Below are 24,754 nucleotides of genomic sequence, written 5' to 3'. Positions count from 1 at the left end.
TGACATGCAAAACCTCCCATGTGTTCTTATCTGTCAGGCAGTATATTGTGTTTTATGTTTCTAAATGACTGCTTGGGAATAAGACAAAATTGCTTAGATGTTTGCAGGCTGCTGGGTAAATTGACCTTATTTACAATTATGAGACAAAAATATCAGAAAAGCAAACCCATACTTTATAGGCAGTAAATTACACGAAGGGCCGTTAGAAAGCTCATTTTCTATTTGTCATTATGATTAAATATAAGCCTCCAAAGAATGTTAATGTTCTTAGATTGTTAACTGGACAATAAAACTTGTAAAGCAGCATTTCTTGAAAACAAACTTTCATTGGATTTTACAATTTCATGGCTAAATAGTTGAGAATCAGAAAGAGTTGCCTTACTAAAAATGTTAAATTGCTTTTAAATGGCACTACAGAGGGGTTTTTTCCTTATGCAATTTTCTGTGCAAAATTGAGTCTGTATATCTTGCTCAACAAAAACAATAATTTTATAGATAGGATTTTGCTTCTCTTTCCCACTGATTATATTTAAGGTCATTTCAAGGTGACCCCCAGCAGTCGTTTTGTTCCCCTGCCTTCTCTGCACTTCACAGTTCAGTACCTGGGCCTCCTATGACCACAATATTTCTGTAAACCCAGTTCTTACCGTTCAACATCTGAAGGGTTAAAGGACTCATAAGACTCCTACGAGGAGGAAGAGGTGAACCAGGCATGTCCCGGCAGTTCTGTCTTTTCCCGGGTGGAGTACCAGGAGCGCTGCTTGACAGAAATTTGCAAGGCAAGTCTAGTGTCATCATGTGCTTTAAGATGTGCCAGCAAATGCACTTCCGAGGGAAGCCAGCATTCACTGCATGCCCAGTTTGGATTTCCTCCACTTCTGCCTTTTCCCTAGGGTCTTCACCCGGGCAGAATGAGGCTTGGCTTTAAGAAATCATGGATAATGGCCTACGAGGCAGGTGTGTCAGGGAAGAGGGCAAACATTAGCTGGCAAAGAGAGCCAGGATGCCAATGCCAATTCCACAGCCACCACAGCATTGCTCTTCCCAGCAGCCTTGGGCTGGAGAAGTGAAGGACAGCGGGATTGCAAACCTGGCTTTACAGTCAGATGCGGGTTTGTGTCCCAGACCAGCAAAAACTCTCTGTATGACTCTAGGCACAGCTAAATCTTGTTCCCTCATGTGTAAAGTAGAGATCACTGCTTCTTACTCAGGGGGTTGCTCTAAGCATTAATCAAGGCAACTCATATTTTCATGAGGAGTTTCTGTGCATTTGGAAACCACAGCTGGTTGTCTGGGGGGCAAATCATCTTAAATATTCTACAATAATATATGACCAAATTTTGTGGAAATGTAGTCAAGTCAGTTTAATTACTAGAAAGGCGAAGTGATGAAAAACCCTGGTTGACCTTTTTATTTTTTATTACCCATGCTGTTTTATAGATAAGAAAACTGAGATTCAGAGAAACAATGTAACTTGCTCAAGAAGCCAAAGCTGGTAAATGTTAGTGCTGGGGTGCCAGTCAGCCTGGGGTTCTCGCCTGTGTGAGGAGTGCGCAGAGCTGCTGTGCCTGAGACCTGGGGACACACACGCACGTGCACACACGCACACCGCACCTGTCTACACAGACACACAGGTGCACACAGCCATGCATGTGTGTGTGCAAACACATGAACACGTGAGCACACAGAGACACACATACACAAACATGTGTGCGTGCACACAGATCCACAAAAAATAGACAGGCCCTTTACATAGCTTGTATGTTTATTCATTTGGATAATTGAGCTGCAGATTGAAATATGAAGGGTTTTTTCCCTTAATGTTTGTTAAATCTCCTTAAGGCCAGTTCAGATTTCCTTAAGGGAAGATGCCAGCCAATTGCCTAAAGACCAGAGGGAAGTGTTTTCCTAGGTGCATCTGTAGCCTTCTCCTACCTTGTAACTTGTGACATGCTTTCCAGAAAGTCAACACACTGCGCTCCCTTTTACCTGATCATTTAAAATATCCAGCGCTAAGGCTTTTTCTCCAGTTCTTTTACTTTTGACATCAATTTTGCATATCTGGCGTAGTATCCATTGGCATTCTCATATCGAAGGAACAAGCAAAACTGGCCCCCAAAAAGTTTTTTTGTAGTCTTGATTCTGTCGCCTATCAACTGTAAAACCTTGACAAAGTATTGAATCTTTCTGAATTTGATTTTACCATCAGTAGGACTGAGAGAGTAGGACTAGGTGAGTTCTAAGATACCAGCCAGTAGAGAAATTTGGGAGTGCTGTCGATGTCTGTCATAGTTCTACAGGGTCCCCAATGACACTTGATTTTGGCAATGGAAAAGGATACTCTGACCTGCTACCCGGCTTGCTTATATTAAATATTCAGCACAGTAACAGCACACAGTTCACGTCTATTCTCCTAGAAGGAAAGGGATGTGAGGATAGTCTTTCATTGGGAAAGAAGAAACTAAGGGAGATGATGATTCCAGTGTTCTTAATTTTCTTCCTGCTCAGTAATTGGGGCTCAGAAGCGCTGGGGAGTCCTCTACGGTAGAAGGGCAGACATTCAGCAGGAGGCCAGGCTCTTGGATGTGGCTGGTCTGTCCACACTCCCTGCACTTCACAGTAAATGACAGTCAGAGACAGGTGTCAGCTAAATAAAGAGGTGGAGGGGGCACGGGGCTACCAACCCAGTGTGGAGACTAGTTCAGTTTGGGGGGACCCTTCTGTCGTCAGCCCTTCATCCATGCACGCTCTATGGAGTAATAAGTGCTCTCAACTAAACTGAATTATTTATATAAAGAACTGCCCCCTCAGTGGTGCCCCTGGACTATAATTCACTTGACAATCCTGTCAACCAGATGACTGAGCCACTCCCTAAGTCCTAAATAATAAATAATAAAAATGGTACCTCAAACGAGTCTTAAGGGATTGCCATGCCATCTGGTCTAAGCAGGAATCTTTCTAGCATCTCTTCTATTATTGAACATCATTACTGTGGAGACATTCTCATTAGTTAATGTGTTAACCCTGGGTCACATGAAAACCCCACTTAAACAGTTGAAAAAAAAAAGTCCTGCTAGGTCAGTTTTGACCCAGTCTCAGTGTGACTGAGACAATTGGGGGAAAAAAAAAAGGGAGGGGGGATTGTGAGTTTTCATTTTACCCAGTTTCTTGTGTGGCTATAAAGATTCTTAATTATCCTTTATCTAAAAATATAAGCTGACTGAGGTTCATGAAAAAAGATGCAATTTCTAGGAGAGAGTGCAGCTCAGTGGTAGAGCACGTGCTTAGCATGCCCGAGGTCCTGGGTTCAACCCCAGCACCTCTATTAAAATAAGTAAATAAATAAACCTAATTACCTCTCTCTCCCTCAAAAAAAATTGAAAAACAAACCAAAACAAACCAAAACAAACAAACAAAAAAAGATTCAGTTTCATGAGAAATGGTAGGTACCACTGCCTTTAAGGAAGTTGGTCAAAAAACTATATATGAAATTTTGGCCCACTTTCTACTTAAATCATGTTACCATTTATTGCCCGTCTACTATGTCAATGAAAATAATCAATGAACAATCTATAATGAGGATAGAAAAGAGTTTTATTTGAGCCAAACTGAAGACTATAGCCCAGAAGACAGCTTCCCAGGTTACTCTCTGAAACTGCTCTGGAGAAGCATGATTTTCAGCACAGTTTTATATCTTGTCACACCAAGAACATTGAACAAGTCAGAGATACATTTCTTCAAGGTTTAAAAAAAAAAAAACAAACCCAGCAGGTACACCAGTCAGTATGGCCTTGGCACCTGGGAAGGGAGTCTTATCATCAAAGGAGGACCAGTATTGGCATCCAGGAAGGGAGGCATTTAATTTTGATTTTTAATATGGACGTTCTTTACTTCCAGTCATTTGGCCCTTTTTATTAATAACTAAAGCAGATGTACAATGTATGTTTGATAGGGGCCACAAACAGGCTGTTCCAGTTAGCACAAAATTCAAGTTAACTCATGTTTATATAAGCCAGAGTGACTCCCCATACCTCAAGATATGGAAAGATATTCTTTTATCAACTACATTCCTCGTAGCTATACCCTAGGGTAAGTATTTCTTGTCCTACATTTACAGTGGAGAATCCTGAGCCGTCGAGTGGTTACATAACATGTTTAATTATGGTCACCCAGTAGCAAGGGGCCAGTTAGAATATGAAATCCCATCTTTGTGCATCCAAAGCCCCTGAGCTTTTAGCATGACTCTAGGTGTCCCTTCTACAAGTTTAATTCAGGTCTTAAGTGGTCAGATTTCAGATGAATTAATGTAGGACAAAAGGGACCAAGTTGATGAGTCTTTTGCTCTCAGCTACACGTGGTATAGTTAAGCGTTTGGAAATAAGTATGCAAGCATTGGACAGAGGTGTAGAAGGACCAGAAAGAATACCAATGGTGGGAAGAGGACAGGAACAGTCACTGCATCTTTTACAAAGTCTAAGTTTAATCCCATCATGAAGAACCCAGAGGGACTTCCAGAGTCTTTTCGTGATCTTGGAATTGTATTCATATCTGCTGCCAGAAATTACATCAGGTCTTCTGAAACAAAACAGAATCAATGCCCATCATTTTCTCTGAGCTCCTGATGTTTCCCTGTGGTATGATTAGTTCTTCAGGTAGGTTTTTCATGCTTAGAATCACTGGTACCCTTGAACTAATAGGAATAGCAATTATTTTAAACTCCAACAGGAGATGTGAGCAATGCTGCTGGCATCCAACTTAGCTTTCATTCCTTTTCCCAAAATACAGCTGAAATATTCACATTCTTTGAGATAGAGAGTGCATATAACATGGATGAGAAATCAAACTTTTAATTGTAAAAAAATTATATGTTGGCAGCTTTGGCTTCTCTGGAGACTTAAATTCACATGGTCAAAGAGTCACCAACCAGGTGTGTAGCTCCAGACAAGGCCTCTGACCTCACCTGTGAAATTAGGGCATTGGAATGAGTGACCTCTAGTTTTGGAATATGGAAATACTAAAGGGGCCGCCGAAGGACACTTCATTTTCAGCAATAAATGTTAGCTTGCTTTCTTTCATGGCACTTTATTGGAAATTTAAGCCTCTGGCTTTAATCAAATGGAGTATCTGCTTTAGAGTACATGTTAGATACATTGGGTCATCACATCAACTTGGCCAAAGCTCATTTAAGACATTTAATACCTAAGACACGCTGTCTAATGGTCACATTAAATTCAGTAGCTGCTCTTCCTTGCTTTGAATTAGGTATCAGAAAAATAAACCTTCTTTAACTTTTTATCAGGGCCCCTATCAAAACCGCCCTCACAGGATTATAAATTAAATATAATTTAAATTTTTCCCTTTAAAGTATAATATTTGAAAAGTAGTTTTATCTTAGCGTTGCAGTTATTATTCACGTCACTTACTGTATTTAAAGAAAAAATGATAGATTCCTACTTGAAAGTTTAAAGAAAAGAAGCTTTGTTTTTTTTTTTAGCAAATTAATTTTTAATTCAATGTTTTCTTATTTGTTTTGGCCATCAGAAAGGTTAGTCATTTTTTTGGTCCAAGTATTCAGAATTCACTCAACTCACATATCTGAACGTGTCCTTTCTTTCTGCTTTCTTCAGACATTTTTTGGGTCCCATTTTATCTTAAAGTATTTTATTTTTATTATTAGGTACAGATCTGCTCAAGTCCTTTTAGAAGTAGAAAGAGTCTAAATTGAAATACTTTTTTTTTTTAAACAACAGCAAATCTGTCCTATTCACCACTGTTTATCTAGCATCTAGGACAGTGTTTGGCAATGAAACTATCTGTTAAATAAAGAATGAGTGAATTTAGGTGGGAATCAATGTTTTCCAGTCTACGTGTAAATGGATTGAAGACCTGTTGTCACTACATCATACTGTCATGTCTGATCTAGAAAAAATCTATATAAACACACACATATGCCACATTTCTAATTGTTTCAGGCATATCTAATTCATATGTAATAGATGCATATACTCAGAACATACAGATATACCTAACATGTAACATATGCATGTAACATATATTTGCATATGCAAATTAGACACAAATCCACATTTTAAATGGCATTTTCTATTTGTCTTAGTGGGATTTTAGTGGTTTTGGGCTGGTAATCATGATCCTACTTGAGAAAGAGGAAAAGCAGAGGTCATGAGTAACCAGGAGGATGACAGTTAAGTTCCAGAAACTATTGATGGGAGATGTTCTAGGGCCATATTGGTAGGGAGGCAAAGCAAAGCTAGGATACCTGGCAACTTAAAAATGCCAGTGGTAGCAGGATAAAATGTTGAATCAGGAAGCTTCAATGTCAGAAAGAGGCAGACCAGGCACCCAGGGGTGGGAGTACAAGGAGGCGGGAAGAACAAGCAATTACTTTCTGGCCCTTGGATATACTTAAGCTAATATTTCTGAACAGAATATTGGCTTGTCAGGCTGTTTTTTTCTCTGAAATTGCTTATTATGAAATCTTGGGGAAAACACCGTGCTAAAGGGCTCTGGAATGATTCAGCACTCCTATTTGTAAGCCTGAAGTCACGTCCTTAATGCAGCTTTTGTCTGGAGAAGCAGCGGCTCAGCTCTGCAAACAATGCGCCATCGCTATACCTAGTGGCTCTTTTGTCGGCATCCGCTGCTGCGATGTGAATACAGTTTAGTTGTTGCTTACAAATCAATGCACGAGGCATGGGGGGTTTCATCCCCAGCCAGGAGCCTTTGTGCACTGTTCTCAGTGGGAAGACACTGCAGTATCATCCAAAGAGGTGGAAGCAGAGCCAACAGCCCCCAGCACGCGCACGCGCTCACACACACACACACACACACACAGCCCCCAAAGCCAGAGGAGCCTCATGAAAGTGACTTGCAGCATTAGTTCTTGCTGTTCACAGCCTGCCCTCTTGATAAAGACCTTGTCATTCTGACACCCTCAATCAAAGCCACTTGCCTGAACTGACAGGCTTTGACACAGCCCCCCAGCCCGTGCATCTTTCCTGCCCTGCCTGTTTCTGCTCACGTCTGGCTGTGTTTTGTGTCTTCTGTCCTGAGACAGCATCTTAGACCAGAATCCTGGTATGGATCTGAAAGGGAGTTTACTGATCAGCCAGTCCGACCTCCCCTTTTTGTGATAAATAAGAAGCTGAGACCAGAGAGGGAAATAATTTCATCCACAGTCACACAGGGCCTGTTTTAGAATTCAAGGTTCTCACTGCCACCCAGCCTTGCTCTCATTCTTCTTCCTAAGTTGACATTTATGGAACCAGCGCCTTAGCCCTTATTCTAAGCCTGTCCCCTGATGTCACCTAAGGGCCTCTGGGTTTCTTGATGCTTCAGGATTAAGGAAAGCAAAGACCCAAACTTCCTTGAACTGACAGTTTAGCAGCATTCAGTGAAGTGAATGGCCCCACCTTGGTGAATAGTTGTTTTGTGTTCACACCAGCCTCCAGGCAACCCTGTGCAGGAGGTTGTCTGTGAACCTGTGTACGAGATGGGGACGTAGGAAATAGAACTGGGATTCACACTGACCCAGAGGTGCTGATTCCAAGGCCAGTCTTCCTTCCATCTTGTCACCCCTGTGCATCCTGGAATTTAATGCCATTTGGCCACACATTTACTTCTGTTCCTCCCACTGTGCTCTCTCTGTCTCCTCGGCATGGAAGGCTTTCCCTCCATGTCTGGGGGGTTTCATCATTAAGGCTTCAGGTCATCTCCTCAGAGGAGTTTGGAGTTTTTTTGCCTACTTCCTTTTTTAAAAAAATTTTTTATTTTTATTTTTTTAGGGACTGGGGATTGAACCCAGGGCCTCACAAATGCTAAGCACATGCTCTACCACTGAGCTCTTTTCTCCCCTCTGCTCAGATGAGTTCCTTAACAGCCCAGTCACTTTTTATTATATTACCTGACTTCATTGTCTTCACAGCCCAAATAAACATCCGAAATGATCATATTTGTGCATTTGTTCTACTTGATTTCTTAGCAGTCTCCTCTTGCCTCTTGTTTTATGGGTCCTCTTTGTCTACATTTCCAGTGCCTAGAACTGACCCTGATATATAAATTATGAATGAATACTCACTGCAGACACCAATGACACAAAGTCACTCTTTCAACCACCACATTCCCCTGGAAGATTTACTAGTGATACTGGTTCGGGTTAGGGGTTCAGCCTAGGCTTGTGGTATAAAACAGTGACCTGAAAGACTTGGAGGGTTCAGGCCTATAAACTTAACAGCGTTTGCTCCATGCCTTAACCAAGTAAGGGAAATAGGCCACAGACACTGATAATTATAGAGGAAGGGATATTTTTTTCAAGATGGTTTATATTGAAGAAAAGCACCACAACAGCTCCATTCCAGGGTGATTATTTACAAGAGATGAAGCCACTGGCAGACAGACAGATTTGATTATCAACACCCACCTTAGCCAGCCTGCCCTCTAAAGTGTGCATGTGCAGGGAGGGGATGCGATGCCCCATCTGAATTCCACTTACGAGCTAATCCTAGTGTCCAAAACAGGCTTTACTACCCAGAAGGTTCTAGCTTCTCTTAAAGAGTCTCATTTATCTTTTCAGCAACACCAGTTGTTACCGAACGCAAGTGACACCCAGTGAGGCCAAAAAATACCTAAACATCGGAGTCTGGAGCAGAGAAAGGTTTATTACTGGGCCAAGCAAGACCAGGTGGCTCGTGCCCAAATCCCCCTCCCACCCAACTCCTCAGAGGGTTTCATCTGAGAATTTTTAAAGGCCAGCTGGTGGAGGGGCATCGCAGGGTGTGTGGTCAGCTGTGCACAATTCTCTGATTGGTTGCTGGCATTCAACTTCAGTGCCAGAAGGTCCGGGGGCTATGTGCTCATGATAGTCAAGTAGTTAATTTCTTCCCTTTAGTGGTGATTTTTAGCATTTGAAAAACTCAGGAAATATGCATGAGATACTATTATCTGGGTATTTCAGAGAGGAGCTACAGCAGAGGATATGGGAGAGGGGTCTGTCCCAGGGAGGCCCTTTGGAGTCCTGCTTAGTTGCACAAAACGATGGTTGTGGCTAGCCTCCGTTTCCAGGAGAAGAAATGAGGTGCCCCAGAACATGGAAGTCGTCGAAGCCTCTTTGCTGTCAGTGCAGGGCCCTAGTTACTGGGATCTCGTGGAAAATCACAACAGAGAAAGGAACAGGGATGAGCAGATGAGGGGAGCCCTGAGTGATTGTGTGAACCGAGGCCATGGTGAGAATCTTAAGATACTCAACTTTCATCAGCACTTGGCTGGCAGATCAACTCACAGACCCCCTGATCAGAAGAAAGTCCCTTCAGGTGATCCTGAGACCAGGAAAGCAGTCACAGAGGAGGGGAGTTGCCATTGCCGAAGACCTAGCCAAAGTCCTTCTGTTCCCCCAAAAGGTAAAGACCCCAGTTCTTGCCATACCCAAAAGATAAGTTTGTAGTCGGGAGATGGTGTATTGCATAGTGAAAGATTTTTAAAGATTTATTTAAAAAAGGAAAAATACACCTCCAAGAATGGGAGGCAGGCTGATCCGAGGGAGGAAGAGCGGCAGGTTTTGTCTCCCCTTTCTCTTCACCCTCGCTTAGGGTTGGTCTCTTGATTGATTGACGGCTCCTGTTCCTGGAATGCTTAGTCATGTTTGTGCATGTCCTCACCCATGATGTACACAGAAAAACCCATGGGGGCCCCTAAACTGCAATGTAATTGTAATATGGTTAACATTAGGTTGTGTCCTGTTAAGTCCTCTCTGCTGCCGTGCAGTGTGGCTGTCGGTTTCTAACAGGTTTCTTGCTGGCACTCATTTAGAAGAAGTAAAGTCCCTTTATGCTGGAGGCGGGCATAATGCCGTCTTCTGGACCAACCTCCCTCTCCTCCACCTGTCTGCCCGGTGCCCCCACTTATCAAACTACCTAATGTATCCACTTCGCTACACAGAGAGATAGAGATGTTTGCCACAGCATGAAGAGAACCCCATTTTCCAACAGGACCGATATAAACTGTGGGTAGAGGACTTTCCCAAAGATTAAAAGCAAACCAGATTCTTTAGGAAGAAGAAAGGAAGCAGAGCCATCCATTCATTCCCTCAGAGAACATTCAGTATTTTATACATGATACCACATGCAGGGGGTTACCTGAAGGAGGGCAATGATTTCCCAATTACACGTTTCATAAAGCCATGCCAGATGAGCTTCGATTCTGTCCGAATGGATTTTTGCTGGACCAGCCACAGAGATATTTCTCTCTGGAAACAATGGGTCAAATAATTGCAGGAAAGTGGTGGACAGAGTTTAAATCTCATAAGCAAGTCACTTAAACTCTGAGCCTTGTTTTCCTCATCTTAAAGTGGAGAAAATAATGCCTACTTTACCGGGTTGCTGGGAGATTAAGTGTAATATCTGTATGGACCCCTGTGCATGCGGGTAGCCACTTAATGAGTGAATCTGAGTTAATAGCTTAATCACAGCAGCATCGCAGAATCCAGACCTTCTTAATGCTCCTCTGCATGTGGGGCAGCCTTTGAGACATATCTGCCCTTTTTATAAATTTCAACATTTTCCTAGGACATAATATTGATTTTTGTTGTTGTTGAAAATTACAGGGTTATTGCTGCCCGAGCAGTTCCTCCCAGGCTGAGCCTCCCACATTCCAGGCGGCTCGCTCAGACACAGCTGCTGATATTTACAAAGTGTTATCAGAGCCCTCGGGCCAGCCTTAGAATCTGGCGTGCCCACAGACTACCCACTTTAACTAACCCATCTAAACTCGCAGGAGGCATCTACACTTGCTGAGTATCACATCTCCTTGTTGAAGGTTTATTTCTTAGGTGCTCAAGTCTGCAGACAATATGCTCCTCTGTTGCAGGAGCGTGGAATTCTGTTAATCCTCCAATCAATAAAGAGTAAGAGGACACTCTGAATTTCAAGATTCTCAGCCTGACTTTGGAGTTATTTTCCAAAAACACAGCTTGGGGCAAAACCACATGCGGCTAATTATGTCCTCCTACAATCATTTAGGGACTCTCAGTTCATAGAGAGGACCTCTTAGAGAGAGAGAGAGGCTCAGCTGTCCATGTTCAGCTTTAAACTCACTTAGAGTTAGCACTTCTTAGTGGATCCGTTTTTCATTTTGACTGTGGCTACATTTGCTGAGAAATACTTCTGTCATGTTAGGTATTTCTTGTGCTGTGTTAACCATCCTAACAAAGTCCATAATGGGCTAAACTGGTAAGCATTCTGTTCACGGTGGAAAATTTCACCCAGGGGTTTATTTGCTTCAGACAGGGTTGAAAATTATTTACGGAGAGTGAGTTGCCTTCTAGCATCCCGTTCAGGATTGTCACACATCACCTGTCCGCAGCCCCCCAGGCATGGGCTGGGACTAGCACTGGTCCTGTGGGGCAGAATGGCCCACAGCTCTCTCTGGCTTGGGAGTAGATGTTGGGGGGGGGGGGACAGTAGGGCTTATATAGATGTCCTCTGCATCTGAGAACAGGCTAGCCGTTCAAGTCACAAATCTATAGCAATCTTGAGCTCCAAGGCATCTCTCCAAGGAAACAGAGTGAAAGCTAGAGGTCGGTAAAGTCTGTGGAGTAAATGACATACTCCCAGCGCTGGGTGCCTAAGCACCGCGGATGCTGGGCGTGGGGTCTCCATACCAATTCTGATCCCCACAAGCCAGTGGAGAAGGGCCTCTCAATGTCCCACCAGGCTTGCTCTCAGCCTTGGGCTGCAGGGATGAGGGCAGTAAGACTGGAGACCAGCAACAGGGCTTATGCCTTCCCTAAGAGCAGCTAGCCCCATCCAGGGGCTTTTTCATAGTCCAGATACATTTTGAGGAAGGTTTCAAGAGTGACGGTTCTCAGGAAGAGCTAGTATGATGTCAAGATACAGGTTTTCTCATGACCAAGTTTTATATGGACTGAAAAGATATTAAGTCAACACTTCTTTTAAGGAGCCTATTACGGATAGATAAAAGATTGTACTGTTGTGTTCCCAAAACTCAGTTATCCTAGTGTGGGAAATGGAAGACATGGCCTGGAAACAGCATTGGAGCAGTGAATTGTTGGTGTTGGTTTACTCTATGTGTGATAGCATATAGTGTGGCTACCAGACGCCCAATGTGTTCCCTAATGAAGGTTCACGTGCCCAGAAGGAGGATGGTGAAAGAGATTCCCCAGCTGGGGCAGGCATGTAAGAGCCTCTTGGAGTTGCATTCAGCTGTAGGCTCTATATTCTTAAAAAGAAGGACATGACTAAGAGTGCTCAGAGGAACATGGCCAGCCTGAATTTGGAGCGAGGACTGAGCGTGAAATAAGAGTAGCCAGCTTCAGGTGCCCAAAGGAATGTCATGTGGAACAGGACTGGACTTACTCCATATGGTTTAAGGGATGGGACCCAGTTAAATGAACAGAACTAACAGCCCAAGCTCACAGCCAGAGCTGTTAAAATGTGGACGGTGAGACTATGGACTCCCGAATGGCTGGGACTCTCACATATGGCATGAGTGACTGTTTGGCAGAGACATTTTAAAGGAATTCACGTTAACCAGGGAGTTGACCTTGGCGGCTCTGAAGCCCTCCCAGTGCTTTCAGTTCAGGTATTTTTCTAATGCCTGCATGTTTCACTTGATAGAAGCCAAGGTCTGTGTTCTTCCCCTGTGCTTTGGCAACTCACAGATCTAGAAATTTGAGTAAATTGTGTTTTGAGATCTCTCTTGATAAGGAATTATCTTGCAATATACTTGCAAGAAAAGTTGCTGACATCTTCTCTGCATCAGAGAAGATGTAAGTACTTCCCAATCACCAGGTTATAGGGAAATGTTTATAGCCCTTCTCTGGAATCTGGAACAAGAGGTAAATTCTCATTTGGGAATGAATCTTTAGGTTACTGAATTTAGTGGTGTATAGAAACCATTAAGGGTAGGAAGAGATGAATATGTGTTGTCTCATTAGAAATAAGATACAAACGTGTAAAATAGGAAAGAAAGAAATAAGAAGTTTTAGATCATTGAATGAGCAAGACAGTAAAAGCCACTGGGTTTAACTCAAGTTCTTAGATCACACACACACAGATACAAGAAAATAAGAGAACAAAAATTCATCAATTGAATCAGAGTTCTTGGTTTGTTCTCTTAATATTAGAAGGGGCAAATTAGCTGATTGCCAGTGTTTCTTTTGTTTTAAGTATTTAATAATTCTGTAAGAAACTTTGAATGAGAGAAATGGAAATATACAACAGAAAAGTAGAACCAGGAGCTGGAAAAAGAGCATTATGACTGACTCTGCCAAAAACATATCATATCTAGAAAATAAACTGTACCTAGAAAATAAATGGGAACACAAACCTTACCGATGGTGCACCATCGTTTTCACATTTCTACAAAAAGGCCACACTGTATTCATATAGCACTGGGCACCGGAAGAAATCTCAAACTTTGAATCAGTGTGTGGTGGATGCCACACTCAACTGCTTCAACAAGACATGATGGGAAGTAAAATTTTCCCTGGGCTGTTAGATCAAATCCCAGCTCACCCACTTACCAACTGTCAGTATTTTAGAAAGCCACTTAAATTCTCTGAACCTCAGGTTCTTCGTATGTACAGTGGGATTAACGATGCCTCCCTCACAGGGTTATAGTAGGGATTAAATAAGATCCAGTATGTGAAAAATTTAGCTCAGTGCTTGACACTTAGTAGACACCCCATCATGTCCTCTGTCTCTCTCTCTTCCTTTCTTTTCTTAAAAGCAGGCAGCTCAGGGAAGCTTCGTGATAATGGCTCATTCAAACAGAATATAGATTCTATGAAATCAGGATACTCGGGTCGTATTGATTTACTGCCCTTCCTTCTGACAAGGAACAATGATGGAATACGGCACGTCTGCCGGTAAAGGGGTTTGCAGTCGAACAAGGGACTTGGACTTTTCCTCCTCTGGTCCTCACCACAGCTCTGTGATGTTGGAGTTAAGACACTTATCTGACAGATGAGGAATCGAGGCGCAGGAAGGTCAAGTGTCTTGCCCCGACACGAGCTGTCAGAGCCAGAAATTGACTTCAGTCTTCTGACTCAACTGTCCACTGCACCCCCCCCCCAACCCCGGCCTCTATTTCTGGTCCTCAAAGTCCTTCCTGAGGCCAAACCCTGAGCGCCTTATAGGAGATAGATTGACACCTGCTTTACCTTAGATGCTGTGCTATCTTCAGGTGCCAAGCCCAGGGGCTGCCTTTCGTGGTCAATGACTTGTGCTGATGGCGCCCTCGTTCTCAGGCTGCAGAGCAGGGTTCACACAAGTACTGTCATGTCAATAGTTGCGGTGGCGCTCTCTCCACTATCTGCGGTTCTAACGATTTGGCTACTTTGTAGTTATATTTAGGAAGTCCAACATATATCAAGGAAACCATTTAAAAGGCCTCGGGAAGGATTAATCAAATACAGCTTGTTTGTTATCTTCCCATTAGTGAAATCCATAAAGCTGAAAAGAAGGATTTTGAGATAAGAGGATCCTTTGCTTGGGATCCTATAAAAGGAAAGTTACCAACCTGCTGTTTCTTTGCTAATGCAGAAGAGGGACTTGAAAGAATTATGTAGCATCCAGTAACCCTGAGCTGGCAAACATACAGAACCGGGAGATTACTATCATCTTTGCCATCACATAAAAGATGCTCCAGGTGTTGTTTTATTTTACTTTTTTAATGCTCCACTGCTCTTCGCAAGGAGCAGACTTAAATATAGTCCAGATGGTGATGGATGAACATAATATTTCTTTGTCCTTCTCTAAGACAGGGTAATTGTGCATCATACATGGCAGTCAGGGGTCATTTTTAATATTTAAATGACAACTGAGTTGGAGATTAAAATTTATAAGGAGCAGTGAAATCCCAGGGAAAATGATAGGAAGCCACTTCGACTTTCAAATGCAGTAAAAACAGATGGGCCTCCCCATCCAGACTTAAGCATTAAAATATTTAAGATTCCTTGTAATGTTGGAAGCCCACAGAAGGAAATCTCTCTGTCTCTCTCTCTCTCTCTCACACACACACACACACACACACTTATTTTGCATTGCACACTTATAGATCATAAAGTGAATTCCAGAGGGCAGTATTAGATTTTGTTTCTAAAAGCCTAGAATGTCACCTTAGGACCCAGCATCTTGACCGAGCAATGAAATAATGATGGGGAAACACGGTAACAATCCTAAATGGAGGAAAATAATAGCTACCATGATCATCATTACCCAGAAGTATCCTCAGACACTTTGCAGAGATGATCTAATTATTCCCCTGCACATCCCTCATTATTATTTTCATCTCGAAGACAAATATAATATCTACTCTCAAATCATAAATGTCATTTCTCCTGAGAATCTTCATTGTTTTCTTGTTCATCTTCACAACGTGAGACTTACACACCCCAAATTAAGTAATTTTGTAGGGTTAGAGGCAGCATAGTCTGTGTTTCTATAAATGATTAAAATTCAGTGTTTCCCAAACTGCTTTAATCATACCCCCAGCGAAATTAGAAAATGTTTACAAATATAGAAATGTTGAAGGATGAGACACAAAATAAATGTTAACTGGAAAGTCTAGTGCTTTTTCTGAGCTTTCCTGGGGGACAAGCAGCCCCCTGTTGGAGCGGGGAGGAAAGGAAGCAGAGAAAGAATGAACATGGCCTTCTTCCAACCCCCCTCCAATAAGCCCGGACACCTGCAGCCTTCACAGTGAGTTCTACCCGGAGCTCCAGTGGAGACGAAGAGGGAAGTGGGAAGAAAAGTGGAAGAAGTGAGACTGTGGGTCAAATCCATTTCAGCTGCTTTCACTAATCAAGGTCATTTTAAGACTTGCTTGGCCTCCAAGTAGCTTAAACAATAAGATGTTTGCCGGAGTTATTTAAGGAACTTGGAGTCAGCTGTGCCCAGTTGGGCCTGAGCTGGGTAAGACGGGATAGGACGACCAGCCCTCCAACTGGGCATGCGCGAGCCGGCGCTCGCTGACCTCTCCAACGTGCAGGGGCGGGCCTAGCTTAGTTCGCCGGCGCAGAACCAAGATGCCCGCACCTTTCTCCAATCAGCTTTCCCCACGCCCCCCACGCCCGCCAAGCCCCAAACCGCTCTCCTTCTTTGTTATCTCAGAAACACCCAGGGCTCCTTGCTCTCAGAGGGCAGGTTTGAGATTTGTTTTCCTGTCTCCTCGCTTGGCTGCTTTGCGAGTCAGCCCTCTCTTTGCCGTGGACCTTGGCATCTCAGCGTTTTGGCTTGCGGCGCTTCGGGGAGACGGACCTGACTCGGTAACAGAAGGAGAAAAGAAGAAATGGATAAGAAAACAAGAAAGGAGTAGGTAATAGAAACACTGCGTGGCTGTTCCTCGGTGTCAGTGCTGTGATACAGGGTGCTTCCGAAGGGGCTGTGCTGCGGTAACAAAATACCGCAGGCTGGGTCACCTAAACGGTGGAGAAGTGTTTTCTCACAGCTCTGGAGAATAGAAGTTCAAAATCAAGGTTTTAGCTCCTGAGGCCTCTTTCCTGGACTTGGGAGAAGGAAGGGCCGCCTCTGCTGTGTCCTCACGCGGTCTTTCCTCCATGTGCACGCGTCCTTGCTGTCTCTGTGTCTCAATTTCTGCTCATAAGGACACGTCAGATTGGATTAGGGGCCACCCTAACAGCCTCATTTTCACTTACGTATCTCTTTAAAGGCCCGTCTCCAAATACAGTCACCTTCTTGGGTACTAGGGGTCAGGGTTTCAACATATGAATTTGGGGTGGAGACAATTCCGCCTATAACATGGGCGCTTTTATTTAAAACCATCTTATATTTTCAGACAAGGATGATAGTAGAAATATGTGATAACTATGCAGCATATACACTGTAGGAAATGGTTGTTAAAAGATAAACTGAGGCACAGTAAAACTTTTATTAAAGAGTTGATTTGCGCAAACATGGATTCAAAGCGGGCAGAGCCAAACCACAAGTAGTTAGGAGCACTCTACTGAGCTCTACTCTCGAAAGAGGCTTCTTTCTCATAGGAGTTGGTGGAAAACTCTTACTAGAACAGACCTGGGAGTGAAGCAAGGAGATTATTTGGCTCTAACTTAAGTAGTTGCCTTACTTGGGAAAGCCTCGATGGCTGTTTGTGAGGGGTTCTTCAGTCTCATCTCCTCAGATACAAGTGTGTTTATAGGAACTGACTTTGGCTTAGGTTGTGGTTTGCCTACATCAGTGACTAAGGCATTCGGGCCACCTCAGTCAAATGGGCTCCTCGCTCACTTGCTTTAACGTGGCCAACGCTTTCTCACTCTAGTGAATCACCCGTGTTTCCACCCGCTGACCTGAATCAAGTCCTCTGCCTAGTTAGTCTCCACAGGTGATTCCACCCAAGAGCTTACTGGAGGCCTTCCAAAGCCTCAGAGAAGAGGTTGCTCTCTGCGCAGATCCCCAGAGTGCATGTGTGTAATAATTCTGACCAGGTCCTCATGGAAGAGCAAGCCATTGCCTCTCCTCTCGGTCTGTAAGATGACAGGTGAGAAGCCCAGACGTGCCACTTTGCATGTTTTCTGAGGGGCATCTTCCCTAACGCTCCCCTGCGTTAAGGGTTTTCCCAATTGTTTGCTGCTCCAGATGGCCTCACCACGGAGCGTCTCGTGAGGAGTAGGCAGGTTTGCCCCATGCTGGTCATCTCAGCTCCCCTGCTGCCAGCGACATGAAGTGGAGGAAGTGGATCCCTGGGGACAAGGTTGGGGCAGGTGGTGGTGGTGAACCAATTCTCAAGGAGAAGTTCTTTCCAAAATGGCGAAAAAACGCATAAATAGGTATTAGCCACCACTGCAAGAAGAGTTGACATTCACTGCCCCAATTTTAAAATCTGTGAATGGTGATTATATCACATAAATGAAGCCTCCATTTATTATTACTGATGCCCTGACTCCTTTAAAGTTTAACTTTGTACATTTCTTTGTGCATTGATGGTATGACATAATTGGCAAAATTGTGATATATGTGTACATGTTATGTAATTAAGTAGTTCTGTGAAGCCAGTGGAAATTCATGCATGCATGCATTTACTTAGCCAGCTTACCACACATGCTGGAGATAAGACTAAACACTAAGGACACAACAGTGAACAAATTGCTGCCCTTGATGAGCTCACAATCAAGTGGAGAAGAAAAGAAAGTGAATAGGCACAGTCTGGAGACTGGTTCTCACACTGAGCGTGCACGAGGCTCTCCTGGAGGGCTTGTGCAAACACAGGTTGCGGGCCACCTCCCACCCGCCCCTACTCCCTAGTTTGATTCAGAAGGGGTCAGCAGTTTGCACTTCTAACAAGCTCCCTGGTGCTGCTGCTGCTACTCAGGGACCACACCTGGAGAAGCACTGGTCCAGTGTTACAGATGTTGGGGGTGTTATGGAAGCTCTGAGAAGTTCCCCACATGGCTGGGGGGCAGGGGGAGGAGGAGGGGAGTCGGGGGAAGTTTCACAAAGGAAATGATTTTGAAAGGATAAGGAGGGAGAGATTAGGATACACCAACCATGTTTAGTTCTAAAGGATAAAAGGAGGAGAAAGTACATAGTTTACGAAAAAAAAAAAAGCAAATAATTCCATTCGGCTCGGATGAAGTTTGAGTTTGAAGCAGTTGCAGGAGATGAAGCTTAGAAATATGCGGAGCCCAGAGCTGTGGTTGAGGGTGTGTTTGAACATGGTCCTACATGTGAGCATATCACCACGAATCCCCAGAGCCAGACTCCAAACTGCAAGGAAAGAATCCTGGTAGAATTGTCACAGTTACCTGTCATCAAGAAAGGCTTCTTCCTGAGCCTGGCACATGACTTTCCTGTCTTTTGGAAGAAATCTTTTTCAATTCTCTGAAATGACAACCCTCCCAGGAGGGCATGTGGGGGTAGAAAGTGTGTGTTGATTGCATATAACTGGAACTGGTTGGGGCTTAAGTTTTTGCTATTTATCCATGAGCTGCCTTGGGGGCATGTGTATATAATTAATTATTACAATGATAATTAACTGGTTGGTTATGATTGACTCTTGGAATGCTCCAAGCTTCACCACCTCTCAGGGGAGAGGGGTGACAACCTAGGAGGAGGGAGAGGGAGAGAGGAAGACCCCAATGGCATAGCACGGGTTGTGATGAAGTGTCCCCCATTCCTTTCTCTAGGGGAAGACGATGATGATGATGAATGTGGGGAGGAGAAGCTGCCCTCCTGTTTCGATTACGTGATGCACTTTCTGACTGTGTTCTGGAAGGTCCTCTTTGCCTTCGTCCCCCCTACTGAATACTGGAATGGGTGGGCATGTTTCATCGTCTCCATCCTCATGATTGGCATCCTGACCGCTTTCATCGGAGACCTGGCTTCCCACTTCGGCTGCACCATCGGCCTGAAGGATTCCGTGACCGCGGTGGTGTTTGTCGCACTTGGAACCTCAGTGCCAGGTAGGGGATTCATTCACACATGATACCCCCACCCCCCATCCCCAGAAGCGTAAGCTCATTTGCCTTCCTGATCTTTTTCGATTCCTACAATTCCAAGGGCTGTGATGACAAACCAGGCCTATGAAAGACAAAAGCCCAGAGCTATAGATAATGTCACTGCCAGAACATTGTCCTGGCATTTCTCAAGGTTACGAAGCTGGTCAGTATGATCATGATGACAGGAAAGCATTCCCAGAGGGACTGCCTGCCTGCATGGAGGGAGAGGATGGATTTGATGGATAGATTAATGGGTCAGTTTCCCATTACAGTTAGAACTTCCAAAAACAAAACTATAGAATTCTCTTCAAGAACACAATTTCTGTCTTTTATGTATTTAGTGAAGTTTGGATGATGACCATGAAACTCTATTGGGTAACTAAGATAAATACTTAAGACTTAATGCAATATTCTCTTGACTCAAACATGAATGGGGGTAAATAAAAAGTAGACATGGATCAGAACAGGGAAAAAGTCATCCTGACCAAAGTGAGCAGGCGGAGTGGATGACCCTGCGTGCCTTCCTATAAGCTAAATTTTTCTTCCCACCTACAACTGGAGCTCATTAGGTTAACTGGCTCTTCTGAGTAAAGATATCCTCCTCCTAATTGTAACGTTGACAGTGGTAACTGTCAAACTTCGGTGGGCATCAGCATTACCTGGGAGCTTATTTTTAAAAACGCAAATGCCCAGGACCCACCACCAACCTATGGAATCAAAAGATCTAAAGGAAGGGCCCAGGAACGTGTGTTAAGCTCACAGGTAATGCTGGTGCACATCAGAGCTTACTGTGACGGAAGCTCCGGACCGACTCCCCAGCACGAGTTGACATCTTGACAGATGGATAGTCTCAGCTTAGAGCAACGAGACTCCAATCTCTACCAACAGAAGGTCAATGCCCAGGGTTGCAGTGGGCTTGGGAAAAGGTGAGACTTGAGGGAAATAGAGCCCTGCTGGTGGTGCCGTCCACTTAATACTATGTGATTTCTACTAGCATTTACCATGGTTGGCAACCTGGCTTTTGGTTTTTGAGTCTGAAAACAAGCACATTTTAAATCATCAATATCTCTTCACTGGAATTCATTTTCCACTCAAGATATTTATTCTCTCAGTGACTAGGGATGTTACTTAACTTCTCTGAGCCTTGGTTTCTCCATTTGTGAAATAGGGATAACCAGACTTGCAGAATACTGGTCAGGGTTGGAGACAACACCCATAAATTATCTACCTAGTAAAGCATCTGGGGGGACGTAGCAGATTCAGTAAGATGGTTTTTGTGATGATGCTGAATGGCTGCAGATGACCTGACCAGTATAAATCTGGGCACCTTATCCTTGAGGAACGAGGGATGGACGAAATGTCCAGGTTTAGGCTGGTCAGCTGTGGCACATGGTGTTACACAACTGATGGACTACTTGAGAGTCCTCACCGTGTGGGTCCAACCGAGTTAATGGAGGACTGAGGGATTGAGAGAGTGTTCTTCCTCCCGCCTTAGTAGGCAGGGCTCTGCAAAGTCTTCAGTTTGACTGCTGATCCTCAGGAGAGCAGACTCCCTCTCAGCCCAGCTGTGTTCCAGCAGTTCTATATTTGGTCTTGATTTTGAATTTTCTCCAAAAATGACCAGAAATGTAGCAAGCAGGAGGAAGAACTTAAAATATTCTTAAGAGGCTTTGTTTAGGAAACATACATAAAAGCCACAGGAACTAAGCATCACGGCTAGTCATTGCTCTTTCAGAGGTGACTACAGGAAAAGATATTTGTGGGGGTGGGGTCTAGTTTCCGTAAGGCTTAAGTCACTGTATCAAAAGGTGCCCCCATGAGCGTGTGCTGTTGGCCGTGTGTTTTAACTCTTGAGGAGAATCTATGTAAATTATGATAATGCAGGCAAAATTAGGTCTCATGACAGTTACTTTTAAAATTAGCCTACCTTTCTGAAAAGTCAGCAGTTGGTTCTACCAAATGCATCTCTTGCTTTAAAAGGGATTCAAAAATGCTTTTCCCTACATCAAGTCCTTGTTCCTGAAAATACTTCTTTGGCTGCTGTTTGTCTTTTCTCAACTTATTTCAACATCTCAGAACTGGATCCTTTGTCTATATACCAACGTTATGAAATGGCTCTGTACCTCACGTATTAATCAACTCTTTTGAACAGTGTGGCAGCCAGATGATTAAGATTTTTTCCTGTAACATGGAACATGGGTTACAGTAAACCTCAGTGCTCAGAGTCATTTGTAATGCCGTGTAAAACCAGCTCAACCCGGAGAGGGGTATCGAGAGGTCAGAGAGCCTGTTAGAGAGTACAGCAAAGTCACTGGTTGTCAGAAATGGTTTCCCTGAACTGCCATAAATTCTTCCCATCGGGAAACAGATTTCTTTGTTGTGTTATTGGGAGAATTCCTATAATTTGCTGCAGTATTAACTATGCAGCATACTCCCCAAACAACCTATTCACAGGTAATCTCAGATAATCTTATCTCTGTAAACAGACATTCCCCCCTCGCCCCCACAAAAACCCTGGGAATTGTTCATTCAGCATCTTATTCAATATTTCTGATTTATCTTTCAACCCTGATGATTCAGAGCAGTGCTTTATTATATCTCCTGACTCCTCAGGAGAGAAAAAAAAAGATACTATTGTTCCCAGATGACAAAGCCCAGTTGCTGCAGGCAGAAGAATGAGGAGAAGGAGTTCTCTTCATGTAGAGCCTCCCATGGACGGGCAGTGGTCCTGAGGCTCAGCTCTTTCTCTCAGCTGATGTCCTGACGCTTGTCCTAAGGTAGACAGGCTCCTGGCTAGTGTTTGATAGGCTGCTGCCTCTTCCTAGCTGAGACAGGATTAAATATCTGTGTATCTCATCAAAGTATTTTTTTATTACCATAGTCGAAGTCTTTGAGGGGGAGAGCTTATGACTTTGCAGGTGAGACAGTGCTTCTTCACAGCAACTGATAATAGATTATAACTAACCTTCCTCTGTCAGAGAAGGGCTCAGGACAGCCCTCATGCTGCCTGTAATCACTTAGAGATCCATACTTGTTAATAGAGGAAGAGCCTTCTTTTGCTGAGTCACCGTTCTACAGAGCTGCCCGTCTCAAGAAGAGGGGGCTTCCTGATCAGTGTCTTGCCACCTCTAATTGTTGGAGTGACCCAGAGCCTGGTCTCCAGACCTCTTCTCAGTCCATGCTTATCCCCTGGACCATCATACCAGTCTCCGAGGCTTAACTGCCATCAATATGCCAATGATTACCAAGTGTATATCCCCAGGCTCAACTTTTCCCTGAGTTCTAGCTTCACACACCAACTGCCTTCCTGTATCAATGTCACATGTGTCATTTGCAGCTCAAATTGACCATATCCAAAATAGAACTGCTGATCTCTACTGCCCAACCACTTTACCCTTCTCCCAGACACATTCTTTCCAGATCTTGCCTTTCTCAGGAAAACAGCAGCATCTACCTAGCTGTCCTTGTTAATCCATCCATAACTCCTGAACATCTTTCCTGTAAGATACATCTTGATCGGACCCACTTAGCTTTCTCTACCATAATCATCCTAGTCCAGACAGCCGTTCTCTCTCACTCTGATCCCTGTAGTAGCCTCCTGTCGGTCTCCATGTTTCTGCTAGAGATGGTCTGAAGATGTAACTCAGACCACACTTCTCCTTACAGTCTTCGAAGGCTTCCTCTTCCACTCATGATAAACTTCAACAGCCTCACCCTGGCTGACACAGACTGATGTGATTTGACCCCTGTCTATCTTTCTGTTCTATTTACCTCCTTGCCCACTGTTCCTCAGGCCCACTGGTCTTTTTGTCCCCCATGCACCAAGCTCATTCCTTTCTCAGGGCTGCACGAGCTGTCTTCCCCTTCATTTACACAAGACTGGCTCTTTGTCTTTAATTATATCATCTTAAATGTCACATCTTCAAAAGGCCTTTCCTAACCACAATGTGAAGTGTCAACCAGTTTTTCCATATTAGATCACTATTTTCTGTAGAATATTTATTACTTTCTGGACTTTTTTAGACTCTCCTCACTGAATTGTAAATGTCCTGGGAGCAGAAACCTGCTCCCTTTCTCGATTACATTCCTGGCTCCTAGAATGATGCCTAGTTATCATATAAGTAATCATATGTATGCATGTGTTTGTGGATATATGTATTGTACATATAAATGAATGTACAATCAGTCATTTACACATTAGTATAAATTGGTTTGTCAGATTGCTTTCTTCCTAATACCTTCTAGAGACAGCTAAGAATTAAAGTTGTAATTAAGGGAGATAAACAGATATTTGAAGAATTCAATGTACTTGAGTAGGTTGCTGTAGTAAGAAGGGGCAAAAGTCAGCTTCAGAGCTCTAACGGTCTTAGAACAGAAACACTTTTTCCTCATTCATAATTGTGGCTACGGTGGGAACTGTGAGGAGCAAGAGACTGTTTTATCCCTCCATTCTTTCCTCTCCTGTGATCCCTGCTTCCAAGACCCAGAACTCAGGCCAGTACTGTTAAAAGACTTTAGAGATACTCTGTGGAATGTTAAAGAGGCATTTTGCGGTAGCCTGACATGGGTTCATAGCTGTGTTATATCACATTGCTTCTATAGCAAAACAGGCTCAGAATTTAAGACAAAAAAAGTGTAAGAAGGCGCATTTAGAGCTTCTCTCTCTCTCTCTTTTTTCTTTTTTTTTTTTTTTTGCCCCAGGGACCACCTGCAATTGACATTCTTTTAGCATACAGTCATTTAATTTACTTGGGAAACACTTGGGTATAATAAGTCAAGGTAAGCTTATATATCAGATTCCAAATACAGATTTTTTCTTTTTCCTTCCATCTCTTGCTCCTCTTCCACCAAATGAAGTAGAAGTAAGCATTCTTCTTGAATTAGAACTCTTAGATGTTGATGAGTTGGGAATAGTTCTACATCACTGAGTCCTGCCTTGGTCCTTGTCTGTACATCTGAGTTGGGAGGGGGCCTGAAGCTTGCCTACTGCCCACTTGATCTTCCCTTTTTACTGGTTGTTTATTCCTGGGACCAGAACAGTTTAAAAACTGGGTATTCTAGGCAGTCCCTTGCCCACTGGCATGGTCAAACTTCTGTTTGCTTTCAGCATTTTGAATATCCTTTGAGTTCTGTCAAGTAGGAATTATTTTACCTGGAGACTTTAAGGCATGAAGGGAAGGAAATAGGCAATTTAGTTTTTCTCCCTATTTTGTATATAGAAACTTTAAAAAAAAATCTTAGATTGTATGTCATTTTTAAGTTGTATCC

At 43.5% G+C, this 24,754-nt stretch overlaps 1 protein-coding gene across 18 annotated transcripts in view; it reads left to right on the top strand.

The window, feature by feature from the left end:
- Positions 1–24,754, top strand: part of SLC8A1 (solute carrier family 8 member A1) — a 394,897-nt gene that overhangs the window by 329,763 nt on the left and 40,380 nt on the right. For all 18 annotated transcript variants that reach the window (XR_012511892.1, XR_012511893.1, XM_010967683.3 and 15 more), the window contains one exon: positions 19,175–19,450. Coding sequence is in view for 16 of the 18 variants with exons in the window: in XM_010967683.3 (XP_010965985.1) it covers positions 19,175–19,450 (276 nt within the window). In the remaining 2 variants the exon portion in view is untranslated. The remainder of the gene's footprint in view (positions 1–19,174; positions 19,451–24,754) is intronic.

Source organism: Camelus bactrianus, chromosome 15, assembly GCF_048773025.1.
Source record: "Camelus bactrianus isolate YW-2024 breed Bactrian camel chromosome 15, ASM4877302v1, whole genome shotgun sequence".
NCBI lineage: Eukaryota > Metazoa > Chordata > Mammalia > Artiodactyla > Camelidae > Camelus > Camelus bactrianus.
This window is presented reverse-complemented; position numbering and strand designations above follow the sequence as displayed.